General features: G+C 50.7%; 14 protein-coding genes across 14 annotated transcripts in view; 1 reads left to right on the plus strand and 13 right to left on the minus strand.

Moving 5' to 3' along the window:
- Positions 1–2071, minus strand: part of TbgDal_X12640 (hypothetical protein, unlikely) — a gene marked incomplete at both ends in the record, with an annotated part of 2178 nt that extends 107 nt beyond the window's left edge. The window contains one exon of the mRNA XM_011780130.1: positions 1–2071. This exon is cut by the window's left edge and continues 107 nt beyond it. Within this exon, the coding sequence (XP_011778432.1) occupies positions 1–2071 (2071 nt within the window).
- A 358-nt stretch (positions 2072–2429) lies between these two features.
- Positions 2430–2978, minus strand: TbgDal_X12650 (hypothetical protein, conserved; the record flags this gene model as incomplete). The annotated part of the gene is made up of 1 exon (XM_011780131.1): positions 2430–2978. One exon carries the CDS (start codon positions 2976–2978, stop codon positions 2430–2432), a length of 549 nt encoding a protein of 182 aa, XP_011778433.1.
- A 356-nt stretch (positions 2979–3334) lies between these two features.
- Positions 3335–4897, minus strand: TbgDal_X12660 (ATP-dependent DEAD/H RNA helicase, putative; the record flags this gene model as incomplete). The annotated part of the gene is made up of 1 exon (XM_011780132.1): positions 3335–4897. One exon carries the CDS (start codon positions 4895–4897, stop codon positions 3335–3337), a length of 1563 nt encoding a protein of 520 aa, XP_011778434.1.
- Positions 4898–5153: 256 nt separating this feature from the next.
- TbgDal_X12670 (hypothetical protein, unlikely) lies at positions 5154–5495 on the plus strand (the record flags this gene model as incomplete). Its single annotated transcript, XM_011780133.1, has 1 exon — positions 5154–5495. The coding sequence occupies one exon, from the start codon at positions 5154–5156 to the stop codon at positions 5493–5495; it is 342 nt and encodes a 113-aa protein (XP_011778435.1).
- A 353-nt stretch (positions 5496–5848) lies between these two features.
- TbgDal_X12680 (trypanothione reductase, putative) lies at positions 5849–7327 on the minus strand (the record flags this gene model as incomplete). The annotated part of the gene is made up of 1 exon (XM_011780134.1): positions 5849–7327. The coding sequence occupies one exon, from the start codon at positions 7325–7327 to the stop codon at positions 5849–5851; it is 1479 nt and encodes a 492-aa protein (XP_011778436.1).
- Positions 7328–7704: 377 nt separating this feature from the next.
- On the minus strand, positions 7705–8685 carry TbgDal_X12690 (hypothetical protein, conserved; the record flags this gene model as incomplete). The annotated part of the gene is made up of 1 exon (XM_011780135.1): positions 7705–8685. The coding sequence occupies one exon, from the start codon at positions 8683–8685 to the stop codon at positions 7705–7707; it is 981 nt and encodes a 326-aa protein (XP_011778437.1).
- Positions 8686–9020: 335 nt separating this feature from the next.
- Positions 9021–11156, minus strand: TbgDal_X12700 (minichromosome maintenance (MCM) complex subunit,putative; the record flags this gene model as incomplete). Its single annotated transcript, XM_011780136.1, has 1 exon — positions 9021–11156. The coding sequence occupies one exon, from the start codon at positions 11154–11156 to the stop codon at positions 9021–9023; it is 2136 nt and encodes a 711-aa protein (XP_011778438.1).
- Positions 11157–11456: 300 nt separating this feature from the next.
- Positions 11457–11852, minus strand: TbgDal_X12710 (monothiol glutaredoxin, putative; the record flags this gene model as incomplete). The annotated part of the gene is made up of 1 exon (XM_011780137.1): positions 11457–11852. The coding sequence occupies one exon, from the start codon at positions 11850–11852 to the stop codon at positions 11457–11459; it is 396 nt and encodes a 131-aa protein (XP_011778439.1).
- Positions 11853–12073: 221 nt separating this feature from the next.
- Positions 12074–13108, minus strand: TbgDal_X12720 (hypothetical protein, conserved; the record flags this gene model as incomplete). Its single annotated transcript, XM_011780138.1, has 1 exon — positions 12074–13108. One exon carries the CDS (start codon positions 13106–13108, stop codon positions 12074–12076), a length of 1035 nt encoding a protein of 344 aa, XP_011778440.1.
- Positions 13109–13631: 523 nt separating this feature from the next.
- On the minus strand, positions 13632–14774 carry TbgDal_X12730 (mitochondrial carrier protein, putative; the record flags this gene model as incomplete). Its single annotated transcript, XM_011780139.1, has 1 exon — positions 13632–14774. The coding sequence occupies one exon, from the start codon at positions 14772–14774 to the stop codon at positions 13632–13634; it is 1143 nt and encodes a 380-aa protein (XP_011778441.1).
- A 103-nt stretch (positions 14775–14877) lies between these two features.
- TbgDal_X12740 (histone H2B, putative) lies at positions 14878–15216 on the minus strand (the record flags this gene model as incomplete). The annotated part of the gene is made up of 1 exon (XM_011780140.1): positions 14878–15216. The coding sequence occupies one exon, from the start codon at positions 15214–15216 to the stop codon at positions 14878–14880; it is 339 nt and encodes a 112-aa protein (XP_011778442.1).
- A 566-nt stretch (positions 15217–15782) lies between these two features.
- Positions 15783–16121, minus strand: TbgDal_X12750 (histone H2B, putative; the record flags this gene model as incomplete). Its single annotated transcript, XM_011780141.1, has 1 exon — positions 15783–16121. The coding sequence occupies one exon, from the start codon at positions 16119–16121 to the stop codon at positions 15783–15785; it is 339 nt and encodes a 112-aa protein (XP_011778443.1).
- Positions 16122–16176: 55 nt separating this feature from the next.
- Positions 16177–16542, minus strand: TbgDal_X12760 (hypothetical protein, unlikely; the record flags this gene model as incomplete). Its single annotated transcript, XM_011780142.1, has 1 exon — positions 16177–16542. One exon carries the CDS (start codon positions 16540–16542, stop codon positions 16177–16179), a length of 366 nt encoding a protein of 121 aa, XP_011778444.1.
- A 145-nt stretch (positions 16543–16687) lies between these two features.
- Positions 16688–17026, minus strand: TbgDal_X12770 (histone H2B, putative; the record flags this gene model as incomplete). The annotated part of the gene is made up of 1 exon (XM_011780143.1): positions 16688–17026. One exon carries the CDS (start codon positions 17024–17026, stop codon positions 16688–16690), a length of 339 nt encoding a protein of 112 aa, XP_011778445.1.
- Between the last annotated feature and the right edge of the window lie 431 nt (positions 17027–17457).

Below are 17457 nucleotides of genomic sequence, written 5' to 3' on the forward strand. Positions count from 1 at the left end.
GTTGAACTTCTTCCCCAACGGTACGCTTCTGACGATACTCACTGGAGTCAATGGGTTTGTATGCCTCATGTGTCGTGGTCAGGAAGTGGCTCTCATCCACGTGCCGCATATCGGTTGTAACTTCTTCCCCAACGGTACGCTTCTGACGATACTCACTGGAGTCAATGGGTTTGTATGCCTCATGTGTCGTGGTCAGGAAGTGGCTCTCATCCACGTGCCGCATATCGGTTGTAACTTCTTCCCCAACGGTACGCTTCTGACGATACTCACTGGGGTCAATGGGTTTGTATGCCTCATGTGTCGTGGTCAGGAAGTGGCTCTCATCCACGTGCCGCATATCGGTTGTAACTTCTTCCCCAACGGTACGCTTCTGACGATATTCACTGGGGTCAATGGGTTTGTATGCCTCATGTGTCGTGGTCAGGAAGTGGCTCTCATCCACGTGCCGCATATCGGTTGTAACTTCTTCCCCAACGGTACGCTTCTGACGATATTCACTGGGGTCAATGGGTTTGTATGCCTCATGTGTCGTGGTCAGGAAGTGGCTCTCATCCACGTGCCGCATATCGGTTGTAACTTCTTCCCCAACGGTACGCTTCTGACGATATTCACTGGGGTCAATGGGTTTGTATGCCTCATGTGTCGTGGTCAGGAAGTGGCTCTCATCCACGTGCCGCATATCGGTTGTAACTTCTTCCCCAACGGTACGCTTCTGACGATATTCACTGGGGTCAATGGGTTTGTATGCCTCATGTGTCGTGGTCAGGAAGTGGCTCTCATCCACGTGCCGCATATCGGTTGTAACTTCTTCCCCAACGGTACGCTTCTGACGATATTCACTGGGGTCAATGGGTTTGTATGCCTCATGTGTCGTGGTCAGGAAGTGGCTCTCATCCACGTGCCGCATATCGGTTGTAACTTCTTCCCCAACGGTACGCTTCTGACGATATTCACTGGGGTCAATGGGTTTGTATGCCTCATGTGTCGTGGTCAGGAAGTGGCTCTCATCCACGTGCCGCATATCGGTTGTAACTTCTTCCCCAACGGTACGCTTCTGACGATATTCACTGGGGTCAATGGGTTTGTATGCCTCATGTGTCGTGGTCAGGAAGTGGCTCTCATCCACGTGCCGCATATCGGTTGTAACTTCTTCCCCAACGGTACGCTTCTGACGATATTCACTGGGGTCAATGGGTTTGTATGCCTCATGTGTCGTGGTCAGGAAGTGGCTCTCATCCACGTGCCGCATATCGGTTGTAACTTCTTCCCCAACGGTACGCTTCTGACGATATTCACTGGGGTCAATGGGTTTGTATGCCTCATGTGTCGTGGTCAGGAAGTGGCTCTCATCCACGTGCCGCATATCGGTTGCAACTTCTTCCCCAACGGTACGCTTCTGACGATATTCACTGGGGTCAATGGGTTTGTATGCCTCATGTGTCGTGGTCAGGAAGTGGCTCTCATCCACGTGCCGCATATCGGTTGTAACTTCTTCCCCAACGGTACGCTTCTGACGATACTCACTGGGGTCAATGGGTTTGTATGCCTCATGTGTCGTGGTCAGGAAGTGGCTCTCATCCACGTGGCGCATATCGGTTGTAACTTCTTCCCCAACGGTACGCTTCTGACGATACTCACTGGGGTCAATGGGTTTGTATGCCTCATGTGTCGTGGTCAGGAAGTGGCTCTCATCCACGTGGCGCATATCGGTTGTAACTTCTTCCCCAACGGTACGCTTCTGACGATATTCACTGGGGTCAATGGGTTTGTATGCCTCATGTGTGGTGGTCAGGAAGTGGCTCTCATCCACGTGGCGCATATCGGTTGTAACTTCTTCCCTATGAATTTGCCCCTGGTTATTGTTGTAGGTGTTGTCTCCGTCGTTGTATTGAGTTGCTATGTCAGAATCCTGCATTTGTTTATTTGTTCCATTTATTGCAAATTGCTTTGGAGAATTGTTATTCTTTTTTACATTGTTTTTTTCTGTACATTTGTTTTTCTCTTTCCTCCGATATTTATGTTGTTCATCTTTGTTGTTTTTATATACTTGTTGCTTTTTTTTTTCGTACATTCTTTGTTCTTGTTTGTCGTCGATGTGGTTGGCTTATGCTTTAGCTAGAAAAGATTTCTGTTTTTGCTCAAAATGATATATGCTTAATCTTGTTCGGTTTGCTTGTCCAAACGTCCTGCTTATCACTTTTAGATGAAGAGAATATCCTGCAGAGGGGTGTGTGGTAAATTATCTTACAGCGAATATTCTAATTTGTTTTTCATCATTTGGGGTTGAGTTAGCGGATATTAAGGTATACTTTTGGTGTTCAGTCATCACAGTTCCTTGTGGAAGGTGTTACTCATGCAAATACACGTGACGTTAGGCGTTTGAGAAACTGCCTCCTTTTCTACATCTACTGACTGGCAACCGCTGGTCGTTACATTTGGGTTCTCGTGCCACAGTTCCTTCCCGCGGACAACTGTCGTTGCACGTGGTGGTTTAAAATGGTGACATCCATAGCAGACTTTGTTGTGCGAAATCGGTCAACCATGGCATCATCTACTGTTGGTTGGTTTACTGGTTTGGACAGTTTCCCAGTTAGTGCAAAGCGGTCTACGCCGCTGAGCGTGTTTAACGGTTCGCAATGGTGCTTTGGCTTCCCATACCTGCTATCAATCAGGTATCGCTGTGTGGCGCCATAGTCTTTGCTTGTTGCCACAACTTCATCGACTGTTGGTAGGCCGCTTCCAAATATAAGGCTCTTCCCGAGTCCACGCTGCCGCAACATCGGCCGGACCGCTGTAACACATGGGGTAGAGTAATCAGCCTTATAAACTGAGGACGGCAGCGGAGATTGGCCGTCTACTGCGATCGTGAATTTGCCATGCGCCTCATTGATGCGTGCGTCGAACCAGTTATCTACGAGGACACCGCTGTTGTAATGGTTGTCAAAACATGGAAGAACTCGCTTGTCCCCGGTGTGCATGCTGGCACCTGCAACCGATTCCACTCACCCCAGAGCTTTGTGCTGCCTAGCACTGAGGATTCACCTAAATTACAGTGCAATCGGCTCAGTCACATGGTGTAACACGAGTGTGGTTGCGGTTCAAAGGGAATGGTGAAAGAAGAAAAAAAGTGTAAAGCCCCCGTCGAGGAGATCCCACAAGGGTGGAGAGAGGAAGGAGTGGCATGTAGCCAAACTACAGGCAAGGAATACACACTTGAGTACTAATGCACAAGTTATAGGGAGACTTTCGTTTTTACCTTAACCCTTATCTTGGGTGTCGCAAGGGCGGAGAAAAGTTTATCCCTTTTTTGGTTCACAGCCTTTCTGTCCTTACTTTATTCCCCTGCCATGCTGGTTTCTTCCGGTGAGTCAGTTCGATCTCGCTTTGTGGGTTTTCTTACCCCTTTGGTTTGTGTGCCTGCTTCCCCTGCAAGGAGATTTGGCAGGCGTTTGCCCACTCGCATCTTATCTCGCTTGTTTGGAGTAGCCGCAAACGCTCCATTCTTAGTTTTTTTCTGTTTTACCTGTCTAATAACCTTCTTCGCTGCTGCATGCGCCTTCAAAGTTTCCACACGTTCTCCAAACTGATCCTCGATCTGCAATTTCGCTTGTACCTTAGCACTGGAGACCTCATCAAGGATCTTTAACACATCTTTTTCACCCACACCCTTTACCTTCCAGAGTTCTAAGGTACACTGAAGCTTTTTCTCCAGTCGTTTCACAAGGCTCACATCATTTTCCGTTATAAGTGCAACGGAGAGACCCTTCCTTCCGGCACGGGCTGTACGACCCACACGGTGTAAATAAGTAGAGGACTGCTTTGGAAGGTCATAATGTACAACAGCACCAACTGCGGGAATGTCCAAACCTCGACTGGCGATATCGGTGGCAACCAAAACGCGGGCAATGCCCAGCTTAAAGGTGGCTAAGTTATCAATTCGATGCTTCTGTGATATTATAGAGTTCAGGCTACAAACAGGAAAACCGAGGAGCTGCAAGGTAAGCCTAACAATCTCACACCGCATACACGAGTTGGCAAAAATGATGGTTGTCTGATCCGATCCCACACTCCTGAGCGCTGCAACAAGGTAGGCTAACTTTACCATGTTGGGAATGAAGAGATATGTTTGCCTTAGTGAGTCGACCACAGTGTATGAAGTACCAAGGGAGTTCCCACTGCCACTCGATTCGTTGTCAGACTTACGTGCTACATCTGGCATATTCATCACAGTGTTGGTGGCGTGCACCTCGAGTTGGCCCGCAGCATCGGAGATACCAAGGCGTTCCAACCATCCTCCCTTTTCAACGCGTACAAGGTGTTGCTCCAGCGTAGCGGTGAAGAGAAGAGTGCGTCGGGTGGGGCGTGGTGGTTGTAGCAGTTCAACAACATCCGAAACATCCCCCTCCATATCATCGGTTGTGAGCCGGTCAGCCTCATCGAGCACGAGAAAGCGGAGATGTGAAAAGGCCTTGCGAGCTTCCGGAAAGGTTCCAAGAAGAAATTTGAGGCGACCAGGTGTTGCAACAACAACATGTGGCCGACCGTGCAACACGCTCACCTGCTGCTCATGGGGTACACCACCAATGGCAAGGGCGGCACGAATATGGAGGGGGGCGCCAAGCGCTACAAATTGATCCAATATCTGGTACGCAAGCTCACGAGACGGCGTCAGCACAAGAGCGAAAACACCATAAGGGTCCTCCGCCAATATCTGGAGTAACGGAAGAACAAAAGCCGCTGTCTTACCGCTTCCAGTGGCCGCACCCCCAACAACACACTTCCCAGCGAGTATAGAAGGGATGCAAAGCTTTTGTATCGGGGTGGGATGGTGTAGCGCCATGTAAGCGCACTGCTTCGATAACCATTGGTGCACGCCCAGTGCTTCGAACTCGCTCATGGCCTCTCCCTCTCCCTTTCCCTTTTTCCTCCACAACTCCTGCTGTTGCTGTTTGTTCCTTTTGGGCGCGTGGCGGAGCTCAACTCACTACCTTTTGGCGATGACCACGGTCGGTGTTGGTAAACACAACAAACGGAATTTTTTCCTGAAAAAAAAAGAGGGAAAGAAGAAGTGAAGAGCGGAGGAACAACACACAGAGAGCCGAGATAGATATAAAAAAAAATGACACACACGTGAGCACGCCACCAACACCATCATGGATGCCAGTGCCTTCCTGGCGTTTCTCCCCGCACTTCCGTCACACGTGCACGTACGCGTGTCTCATTGTGATATATTGTTTTTGTGGCAGTTCGCGCACGGCGGGTTCGACTGCCTCACTTTCTTCTCCCGATTACTGTCAAATTTTGTTTCGGTTGCATCCTTTGCTTCCACACACGCCTTTTCACATCTCCCCTCCTGGCCTTCTTCGGTCCCCTCACGGGGAAAACAGGTTTGTTTGGATGTTTTTCTCGCACCTCACAGATATGGGCGGGTGCTTAGAAGTGAAAAATGCTCACGAGATCATTGGGCAGAGGATGAGAAGGGCGAACAAATGTAAAAGTAGAAATAAATAAGAAAGAAAAGATTTTGTCTTCCGAACAAACCCAGTGCAACCATCAATGCGGGGTGAGGTAGAAATAAAAGAAGGGGAAAAGAAAAATAAAAGGAACACAAATAGGAGGAAGCGAGAACGGACCTCCTTGGCAAGGCATTAGCTCACTCCCACCGGTAATGGAATCGAAACAGCAAATTACGCAAGGTCGCTTCCATACCACATGCGCCGGGCGGTTTAAAGAACCATCCGGTAAAACCTCACGTGCGCCTCCTACGCGTCCCTTTCAAGTGTGCCAAACCGCCGCGGTCCTTTATATTGACCCTTATCACACGCACAACGTATCGCCCACTCTATGCTCACAGGTTAGAGTCCGGAAGCTTCTCCATCTTCTCTCCCTTAACATAGTAGTAGGAAGGTGTTCGCATGGAACAAAGTTCCTCAGCGCTCGTAGGGTGGACACCTATGGTGTTGTAAAAGTCGCTGATCTTTGCGTTCAGCCTTAGGCACACACCGACGGCCTGAATTATCTCTGGAGCACCGTCACCAAGAAGATGTACCCCAAGCACTGTGCCATCACTGTGGTTTGTGACAATCTTTGCCACAAACTTTTTGTACTTCGACCCGCTGATGTTGTGCATGAGCGGAGTGAAGCTAGACATGTAAACCGCAACCTTTTCGAATTCCTTCGCCGCAACTTCCTCGATGAGGCCACAGGTTCCAATGGGAGGTATCGAAAAGACGGCACTAGCAACACGTGTGTGGTCTGTTTTCCGTGGTTTATTACCGAAGACTGTATCCACAAGGGCTGCACCTTCGTTGATGGCCACAGGAGTGAGCATCAGGCGGTCTGTGATGTCGCCGATGGCGTAAATATTCGGCACGTTAGTGCGGGAGAACTCATCCACCTGCACACCTCCCTTGGGAGTAAGCTTTACACCGACGTTCCCCAACTGGAGGTCGTTGGTGCGGGGAATGCGACCGATTGCCATCATAACCACGTCAACATCCAGAGTCTTTCCACTCTCGAACGTCACATGTTTGCTTCCATCGGTGTTGAGACTCACTTTAGCAGGGTTTTCATTTGTCATTATCTCAATACCATTGGCGGTGAGTTGTTTCGTTACCTCCTCCCGGATTGTCTCGTCAAATCCACGAAGAATGAGATTGTTACGGTAGCAGAGTGTTACCTTGCCCCCTGGTGGCTTGTAGGCATTAAATATACCGGCAAACTCCACGGATATAAAGCCACCACCCACAGTCAACACGCGGCGGGGGGGCTCCGGAAGGTAGAACGCTTCGTTACTGCTTATACAATGCTCAATGCCAGGGATCGCAGGCATCTGAGGCCACGACCCAGTGGCAAGGAGTATATGATCTGCCTGCAGGCGCTCCTTCACGGCGCTCTTGGGATCAGCCGTCTCACGCACAACAACAACATTCTTCGACTCCAACGACCCCCAACCCAAAAAAAAATCTAGGCCTTCAGTGTCGTTGAACATTCCTTCATAACTCTTGTTGATATCCAGTACGGCTTCGTTCTTTGCCGCGATCAGCTTTTTCCAGTTTGCCTTAACGGACGAGCCGTCAAATTCCCAGCCAAACCCCGCAGACTCGCGAAGGTGGTCCATGTACTGTGCACCTGTGACCATCAACTTCTTGGGCACACAACCGACGTTCACGCACGTTCCACCGAGAGCCGCGTAAAACGGCGGTCCATGCGAAGTCTGCACGTCGACTACGGCAACGCGCTTCCCGTACAAAGTCGCGGCGTTCCAGCCTGCCTCCAACCCTCCAGACCCGGCGCCAATAACAACCAAATCGAAGGCCTTGGACATAGTGAAGCAAGTAAAACGGAAAATTGTTGCGTGGTACGAATATACTTATCACGGATGTATAGACGAGTGGATGGATGTTAGCGTCAGTAGGTTAGCGTCAGCGATTACCTTCTAGTGACAAAATGGAGTTGTAGAAATGGAAACGCGGAAAAGTTGACGGTGGTGGTGATGGTGGTTCCCCAGGAGCGTCCCAAAAACACACACGGAGCCACGGGAAACAACAGATAGTAATGAAGGGGTGGGTACGCCGATGAGCATCTTTAGTCCCTCCCCCGTTGCTGCCAACCATCTCTCCATCAACACTTGATGTTTAAAAACTCAAACGTTTATTGGATAAATAAACGAACGAACAGAAGAGGAAAGGGGGAGACGACAACTTACTTGAAGACGCCACGAGGCATCTTGGGACCATTCAACGGGAACGGGGTAATATCCTCGAAGTATCTCACGTGAAACTCATTGGCACGGTCTTGCACCGCGCGCACAGCACCCTGTCGACCGTTATAGAAGCCCATCACACGAACTACCAGCTCCACTTTCTCACCGCGACCCATTGGGCGCCCTTCGCTCGCCCGCATCTCACGCAATTTTGGGAGTAAATCGTTAAGGTACATGCTGGTCACTTGGTGACCGTTGTCGGTGGAGCCCTCGCTTCGGAAACCGCGATCGCCACCCTTCAGTCCTCTGTTACCAGCCGTATACGTATTCAGGATACGTTTTCCCTCGTAGGTGTAGGCAACCGCATATGTGTTACGTCGCCGCGAAACAAGGTAGAGGAAAACCATGTCACTGGTATACCTCGGCATTTCCCCCCACATGTCAAGTTGGCTGTAATCTACTGGTCCCTGCGTCATTTCACTGTTTTTTACGAGAGAATAACCAAAACGAGTCTTGAAATAGTCTCCCCCAAGGACGCGGGGAGGAGGCACGGCTCCATCATTGCTGAATGCATGTTCACTTGTCTCTTCAGGGCAACTGCGAGCCTTCATGCGATGCTCCTCCTCCTTTTCATACCACATACGCTCATTGAAGACGCGCTGGTGCTGCATCACATCATTCTCTGCGAGCTGCCGCATCTCCTCCCTGATCGACTCCTCGCTGCTTCGTGCTGACATATTCCGCCAATCCATCTGTGGAAGCTGCGGGGAAATAAAGGAATGAGCCTGGCCGGAAGCGTTATCAACATCTTGCTGCGTCAGTCGGTCATTAGTAGACCGAATCAGAAAATGGTTGAAATACTGTTGGCCGCCTTGTTGTGGTTTCAAAAGCATAGGAACACGACGGTACTTGTCAGGGAACATGCCAGCCCGTGGTCGGGGTTTTCCCCGACGTAAGAAGGTGACTGATTTCTGCATCATTTCTGTATTGCAGTAAACGGATGCTAACCTCTACCACAACAGTGCACAAGAAAATTGTTTACATATTTATTCAACAACCGAGATGAGGGAAGGGAAAAGAGTGTGGTTGAGTTAGACAAGGTTGAAAAATACAGAACACAAGTGCAAACAGCAAATTCGAACACAACCAATTTGTCAGTCAAAGAGGAATTGGAGAAAAGCACATTTATACAGGCTTCCGCAAACTTCACATATACAGAAATTAACGTCAGCCCCCCCCCCTTCGCCCCTTGGCTCCCTTGAAACTACCATATTCTCAACGAACGAGGTTCCCCTCACTAACTGGAGGAAATAAACTAAACACCGCGCAGTTGGTATTTGCCACCCATCTGCAGAATAACGCCAGCCTCATTCAGCTGGTAAACCATAGCATTCGCATCTCGACAGCCCGCTTCTTCACATGCGGCGAGCACTGTGCGGTGCGACAGGGCATTCACGCCCGTACGACATACCTCACCCTTGAGGGCATCAAGTATCTTCTCACGCTGAGTCATTTTTTTAGCAGCAGCACCTGTGCACGTAGGCTGCCTACGACCAAAATTATGAGAACCAAAACATCGCTTCATTAGTTCCACCGCATATCTGGCATCTTCAGCAGTAACTTCGTGACGCAATTCGACCTTTGCGCGAGCCTCCGAGACTCGAATGAGTGCTTGAAGGAAGCGCGGAGTGACGGCCAACTCACCCATTGCAGCTTCAGCACGGCGCTGTAGGTAGTATGCTTTAAGAACATCACATGCCTCCTGTCGGAGCGAGGGATGGCAGTTATGTCGACAAAAAGCTATAAAGCGCTGAACCGTCTCAAGCGGAAGTGGGGGGCCACTAGTTTTTGCCACCGTACGGGATCCACCACCTTTTACGCACCGGTGCAACTGCAACACGTGATCCGAAAGAGAGCGGGAAGCGTCAGCCGACGGGCTCCGCATGCAAATCACAATGTCAAAGCGCGTAAATAGCGCAGGAGACAGGTTAAGGTTTGCTGGTATGGACTTTGTATCATCGAAGCGCCCCCCTATGGGGTTTCCCGCGGTGAGAATCGCCGTATGCACAGGCACCGAAAATACCATACCAGCCTTAGCCATCGAAACAGACTCCTGTTCCATGACCTCAAGAAGGGCATTATGCTCAGGAACCCCTTTGTCAATCTCGTCAATGCATGTTATGCCGCCGTCGCCGTGCACAACAGCACCCGCCTCAAACGAGGTTTCACCGGTTGTGGGGTCCCTCGACAGCGTTAAGGTCAAACCACACGACGAAGAAGTATGAGCACAGACGAAGGAACTGCGTGGGGCGACAGTGCAGGCCGCACGCAGCAATTGCGACTTGCCGAGACCGGGATCCCCCACAATTAGCAAATGTATGTTGCTGCGGGTGCGCTTCTTCATCGCAGTGCCTCCCACCACAGCCAGTATAATCGCCTCTTTCACATGTTCAAGCCCAAAAATAGATGGTGCAAGTGAGCCGCACAGCATGGAGAACCATTGCGGGTTGCGGACCATTTCGTAAAAACGCCCACTCTCCTCCAACGAGTCTATCGTCTGCATGGGCCCTCGAACGGCGCTGTGCCGGCTGTTCTCGACAAAGCAGGCCCGAACAGCAATTTGCTGCGTAGCATTCGTCCGTCCTTCCCCACGTCTTGCACACAGAACGCCGCAAACAACAACGTGCTCACCGACTGTTGCTATATTTATCCAGATACCACGTAAATCAACAACAATCATATTGTGTATGCCACTACTCACAGTGGATCCATCGTAAGACTCAGTCTGTTCCTGTACCTTTAGCAACTGCACCTCCTCGCACTCACCCCGCTCCAGCAATGGAGCCCAATTGTAACCGCGACATCGACCACTGCAACGGCCAGGATAAACCAAGACCCCATCCTCCGTTGGCGCCTTGACAACTGCTGCACACAAGTTACACCTGTATGTCATCTCAATGCAGGTTACTCGTGGGGGGCTCATTCGCACAACAGTGCCGCGCACAGTTACCAGCTTCCCAAGCAACGAGGCTCCTAAAGTATCAAAAGGCGTCGCGCAGCCGTCATCGCCAATTACAATGCACAGCAACCGCCATGAACCCAACTCGCCTATTTGACGGTTCTTCTGATGTTGCTGGAAATAAAGCACAGCTTTAAAGAACTCCAGTAATGGGATGACAAGCCGGGGTTGCCCTACAACGGCATTTCGCATTGGCGTCTCCATCATGTCAATGCGCAGATCAACGGTGAAGGTAAAGATTGCGAGCTTCAAACAGGGCATGTGTTCTTTGGAGGCGGAGGACGAACGTATTTGTAACGGGGCAAGAAACCCCGCAAAAAGACGCCACATTTCACCAACAGCGTCCTCATCGTACGATAAGGGCGCCAGGTGTGAGCAATGAACGGCCCAAAGCACCTTTACCGCTTCCTGTGGAACGCCATTCATCGACATCCCTTCTACATCAGAAAATGATTTGGTTGGTATTTGATATATGTGTTGTACATATCTGCATGCAGGTGCGTGTTTTTTTAATATGCCCACGCAAACAACAGAGAGGTAACTAGCGGTACAACACTACGCCGCAAACTCCGCGTAGGCACGTAACAATTATGAAGAAACTTTTAGCTTTTTGACAGTACCACGCAGTAGTGGTATTGGAAACAAAACCCTCCCAAAACGCCTCTTCTCACGCAACCCAGACCCGCCACAAAACACACTGCAGGCCACCACACAAAGCGCGACGTTAAAAGCTCAGAGAAGATCCTTCTCCTTTAGAAGCTTAGTCAGTTGGCCACTGAGAAGCATACCCTTACAAACATCATAGCCACCAACGAGGTCACCGTCAATGTACAACTGAGGGTACGTTGGCCAGTCGCTATATATCTTCAGTCCCTCGCACACCTCATCGTCCTCCAGAATGTTGTAAAAGCTATACTTCACGCCTAGTTGATGCATCATATCCACCATTTTCACCGTAAACCCGCAGCGAGGCTCCTGGGGCGTGCCCGTAAGGAAAATGACAATCCGATCCTCAGCGATAATCCTGCGTATTGCCGCCGCAAGTTCAGGTTTAACCTGATCTGGAGCACGGTTCGGTAGCGTGCAACGCAGGAAAGCGGGACTGGATGCAAAAATGCGGCGCAGCATGGGCACCTAATTCTCTGCCTTCAGGACAAATCAGTAACGAGAGAGGATCCACATGAAGGTGAAATAGAGCAGTTAAAACAGGTACTTATTCGCCCTCTACATCAAAGAAACCGGGGCTCGTGGGGGGAGGGGGGGAAGTTATCCCATTGCAAGAGCGTTAAGCACCCAGCGGATGACCTCAACCAAATTCGGTGCCGCCAGGGAGACCGGTCGAACACTGCTTAACCGCTCTTCTCCAGGGCATTGCCAACAACATGAAGTGTGTTACTTTCAAACAAAAGACCAGCCGGGCTGAACTGAGGAAACAGAAAACGAGGAGGCGACGGAAATGACCTGCAGGTAACGGTACCGTTAACGCACCGCAAAAATATAAACTTCCTCCCCAGAAGCATGGCCCACACATCTCTACCATTACTCGTCATCATCACCGTATGAACACCTAGATTCTCACTAAAATCCCTTGCGTCAGCACAACCACTGATGCGCTGAATCCACAATGGCCCACCGGTGTAACGCGCGTCGTGCAGGAAAACGGTACCGCAACCCGTCGCCACAGCATACAACGGGGACCCGCTTCCACCTCCCTGTACTGCCTCGAGAGGTCCAACTCCCTCCGGGATCTTCATTTGGAGTTGGGCCTCGCCGTGTGAATCAAAGGTGAATAAAGTGTCACGCGAGGACGCGACAAACCCCCCGGCACAGAAATGAGGATATTGCTGTCGATGTAAATCCAGCTTGTCGACGTTGGGGCGCAGACTCATCTTCCACGCCGTCGCATATTCGAAGGAAGTTCCCCACATCACACCCGTCTCCCCCTTACGAACGCAAACAGCATCCGCCCCACCACCACCGTTGCCACACAAAGGCACAACCTTGCTCACATAAACCCCCCTCTCCCACGGTTCACCAACAAATATGGTACTGCAGTCCCCACTACTACCTTTGGTATTATCGGTAGCACACAGTGGAACACTGTGCAGCGTCACAGTTGAAGCTGCATCAGCGAGCGCAAGCACCGCACGGTTCCCAGAGTGGGGTACGTAACCCGCACCATCTGTTAGCAGTCGGTGATGCTGCGGAAAAAATCTATGGACAGTGACGGCCCCACCAGAAACCGACGCCGAACATGCCTTGTCGTGTCCAACCAGCAACAGTGAGGGTTGTGAAGAGTCACGACAAAAAGATATTGCATCAACGCATACGAGCGGGAATGAGCATACAGTGGCACACGCAGGGATGGCTGTAATGTCGAGCATCACCCGTCGCCATGAAGGACCACCACCTTCACGTACGGCAAATGTGCAACTAGATTCGAGAATTAGAAAAAAAAAAAAAGTGGCAAGCAGACTAATTTGTAGGGCACCAACGAATGACGAGTAAAATAAACAGAAGGGAATACAACAACCGACCTCGGGGAGCGGTAACGTATTTTAAGAGGATGCACACAGGAAACCCAGACACACTTGCCACACCGATCACCGCCAAAGTACATACGCGCATAAAGGTATGAACTGTCGTCTGTGAAAAGGCCAAATAAGAGGCCGTTCACAGAAGACTAGAGTTGTTGCAAACACCGTCAGCCACTCCAATTCAGTGCACCAGAGGAGCAAAAGCAAAAAAAACGACAACAGGCCAACATATCACTTATCGCCTGTGCGTTAAGAACAGAAATCACCATGTAACATCGCCATGGCTGAACCAAGGGGGAATTGAGAAATCAAATATGCTGAGTGACAAACAACGCCGACTGCTTCAGAGAGGAGCACAGTCCGTTATGCATCACTTATTATCTCCTGGGGGCCTACCGTCTGAGTCGACGTGGTTACTGATGCGGACCCCATTGCCACCTGTGGCTGACAGACCAACAGAAACCTTGAAACTGTCGTATAGGAGCCACTGCAAAGCTGTCAACGCTCCCGTCATCATCATACGGAGCTCAACGCCTTTCCACAGCCCACTCCACCCAAGTTCCCGAACAATCTGGACCACCTTCCTCTTGTCCGCCGCGGGCGAACCCTCTACACGCTGATTGAGCTTCGACACCACCGTGTCTGCAGGATGAGACACTGCTGCACAAAGGAAACCGGCAAGTACACCAGATATGACCGACACCAACAGCTGAACGTACTTCGGTGCGGGGTCACTAGGGGACGTTAACAAATAGCGATACGCCAGGCGTACAATAACCTCGAAGCTGAGAAATTTGACAACGGTGTAGGGAACCTGTCGGCACCAGAGTGCCGGAAGACCCTTATAAAACCCATAGATACCCTCACTTGAGTACACAAGCGGAAAGAAATACGACAACTCCGTATGGGCAACATTTGATGTTTGGATAATGATTTTGACAGCCTCCCAGGGTGCCAAAGCAACGTCGGCGAAGATCTCAGCTACACCGCTAGAGACGACAAAAATACCCAATTTGCTAACATAGCTGAGCACCATCGGAGATGCGGCAGATCCTTCAAGCCTTGAGCAAAACCAAAACTTCAGTAACTCATACAACAAAAATTTTAGACCACCCTGTGAGGAATAACCAAAAAAAGTAGGAACCCACCCTCTCGTAAACACTGAAATCGACCGAAACCAACACCCACCACAATTCCTCCACAAAGAGCGAAAACCGTCTGTCATAGAATTGTACAGTCCAACCTGCACACCACATTTTACCAAATCAACAGGAGTCATGGACGTATGGGCCAAACCACTAATGACACCACCAAGAAAGCAACAAAAAAAATAAAATGCGGAAAACTCGACAACAACACGCCTACTCCACACGAATAAAAAAGATAAAGTAAAAAAAACAAAATAAACAAAAAACAAACGATAAGCAACATAATCACCTTCAAATGAAAATAACCGCGACACAACCACAAAATAGAGCCTAAATTTCCCTAAAAAATCAAATCGACCTAACATTTACCTAAAAGAAAGGAAACAGAGGGAAAAAAATAAAACAAAAAAACAAAACAAAATACAAAAAAATACAAAAAATAAACAAAAACGGAGAGATTTAGGATGTTTAGCTGGAAGCGTGTGACACAGCCTTCGTCCCCTCTGCCATCGCGTGCTTCGCGAGGTCAGCAGGCAGCACAAGGCGCACAGCCGTCTGCAACTCGCGAGCGCCCAGGGTCCGCTTCCGGTTCACACGCACGATCGTAGCAGCCTCTGCAGCAATGCGCTCAAACAGGTCGTTCACAAATGAGTTCACGATCTTCATCGTCCGGCTGGTCATCGACATCTGGCTGTTGATCGAGCGGAGTGAGCGGCTGACGTAGACGTTCCATGTGCGCTTGCGCTGGCGCCGCGTCTTCTTCGCCTCCTTGCGCGTCTTGGCCGGTGTGCTCTTAGGAGTGGCCATCGTTCCCTTGTAGATTGTTGATGCGAGTTGCCTGAGGTAGCTTGTAGCGTGAAATCTATGCACACACCAACAAATCGGAGGTAACAGCACCGCAATACAATGTGGAAGAGAAGAAATGAAAAAAGAAGTAGTTGCACTTCAACGCACAGGTAACACGAGGGCAGCGCACGCAAGTCAAAGGGGAGAGGAAGATTATGTGACCGCACAGCAACAGCAGCAAGCGCGGGTAACAGCTGACAGCGACTTCTTTGCCATGACACGCTGCCTTGCATAGCAGTACATAGCGCCTGCGGCCACACCGATACATACACACTGTGAAATGCGCTAGCGGTGCCAAAAGCGAATGCGAATGCCTTCATGTCAGCGCGTGGACCACACGCACACACACACACACACGAAAAGAACGAAGGCAGCGGCACATTCCGGCAAACAGTGAAATCTATCACCACCACAAGGAGAGGGTATGGTGGGGGGAAAATAAAAAAGGAATATCAATGCCTCACCTGAGGGGCACTGAGGGATCTAATGTCAAGGTGGCAAACCAAAGGTCTCCTGATGTAGGATGTTTAGCTGGAAGCGTGTGACACAGCCTTCGTCCCCTCTGCCATCGCGTGCTTCGCGAGGTCAGCAGGCAGCACAAGGCGCACAGCCGTCTGCAACTCGCGAGCGCCCAGGGTCCGCTTCCGGTTCACACGCACGATCGTAGCAGCCTCTGCAGCAATGCGCTCAAACAGGTCGTTCACAAATGAGTTCACGATCTTCATCGTCCGGCTGGTCATCGACATCTGGCTGTTGATCGAGCGGAGTGAGCGGCTGACGTAGACGTTCCATGTGCGCTTGCGCTGGCGCCGCGTCTTCTTCGCCTCCTTGCGCGTCTTGGCCGGTGTGCTCTTAGGAGTGGCCATCGTTCCCTTGTAGATTGTTGATGCGAGTTGCCTGAGGTAGCTTGTAGCGTGAAATCTATGCACACACCAACAAATCGGAGGTAACAGCACCGCAATACAATGTGGAAGAGAAGAAATGAAAAAAGAAGTAGTTGCACTTCAACGCACAGGTAACACGAGGGCAGCGCACGCAAGTCAAAGGGGAGAGGAAGATTATGTGACCGCACAGCAACAGCAGCAAGCGCGGGTAACAGCTGACAGCGACTTCTTTGCCATGACACGCTGCCTTGCATAGCAGTACATAGCGCCTGCGGCCACACCGATACATACACACTGTGAAATGCGCTAGCGGTGCCAAAAGCGAATGCGAATGCCTTCGTGTCAGCGCGTGGACCACACGCACACACACACACACACGAAAAGAACGAAGGCAGCGGCACATTCCGGCAAACAGTGAAATCTATCACCACCACAAGGAGAGGGTATGGTGGGGGGAAAATAAAAAAGGAATATCAATGCCTCACCTGAGGGGCACTGAGGGATCTAATGTCAAGGTGGCAAACCAAAGGTCTCCTGATGTAGGATGTTTAGCTGGAAGCGTGTGACACAGCCTTCGTCCCCTCTGCCATCGCGTGCTTCGCGAGGTCAGCAGGCAGCACAAGGCGCACAGCCGTCTGCAACTCGCGAGCGCCCAGGGTCCGCTTCCGGTTCACACGCACGATCGTAGCAGCCTCTGCAGCAATGCGCTCAAACAGGTCGTTCACAAATGAGTTCACGATCTTCATCGTCCGGCTGGTCATCGACATCTGGCTGTTGATCGAGCGGAGTGAGCGGCTGACGTAGACGTTCCATGTGCGCTTGCGCTGGCGCCGCTTCTTCTTCGCCTCCTTGCGCATCTTGGCAGAAGAGAACGAAGGAGCGGGCATCCTTCACCCACCAACTTCTTGCCCCCAACCAACGTCGTTCCCAGAACTGGGACGTGTAGAACCCTTCGAATTGGTGTCATGCTGACAATAATGGCAATAACAGTGGTGACAATCAACGGTTCTCTAATAACGCCCAGCACCAGTTTGAGCGTTTTGACGGAAAAACATGAAGAGGACGCACTGTTGTGAATCACATCATCCGACCCTCCGCCGCTGGTCGGGGCACACTGCTCTCCTGCTTCATTGGCAGACACACGGGTTGGTTCCCCTTTAGGCGCGTAGAGTGGAGGCGTTGCACCCGTTTCCCGCGTTGTCCGAAGCCGATTATCGGAGGTGGCGGTATCCTTCACAATCCCGCATCTGTTCTTCTCCCCTCGACACGACATTTCTCTCTCACAACCCTCTGCTTTTTCCTGAGCGCACGCAGACAG

The sequence above is a fragment of the Trypanosoma brucei genome, chromosome 10 (assembly GCF_000210295.1).
Source record: "Trypanosoma brucei gambiense DAL972 chromosome 10, complete sequence".
NCBI lineage: Eukaryota > Euglenozoa > Kinetoplastea > Trypanosomatida > Trypanosomatidae > Trypanosoma > Trypanosoma brucei.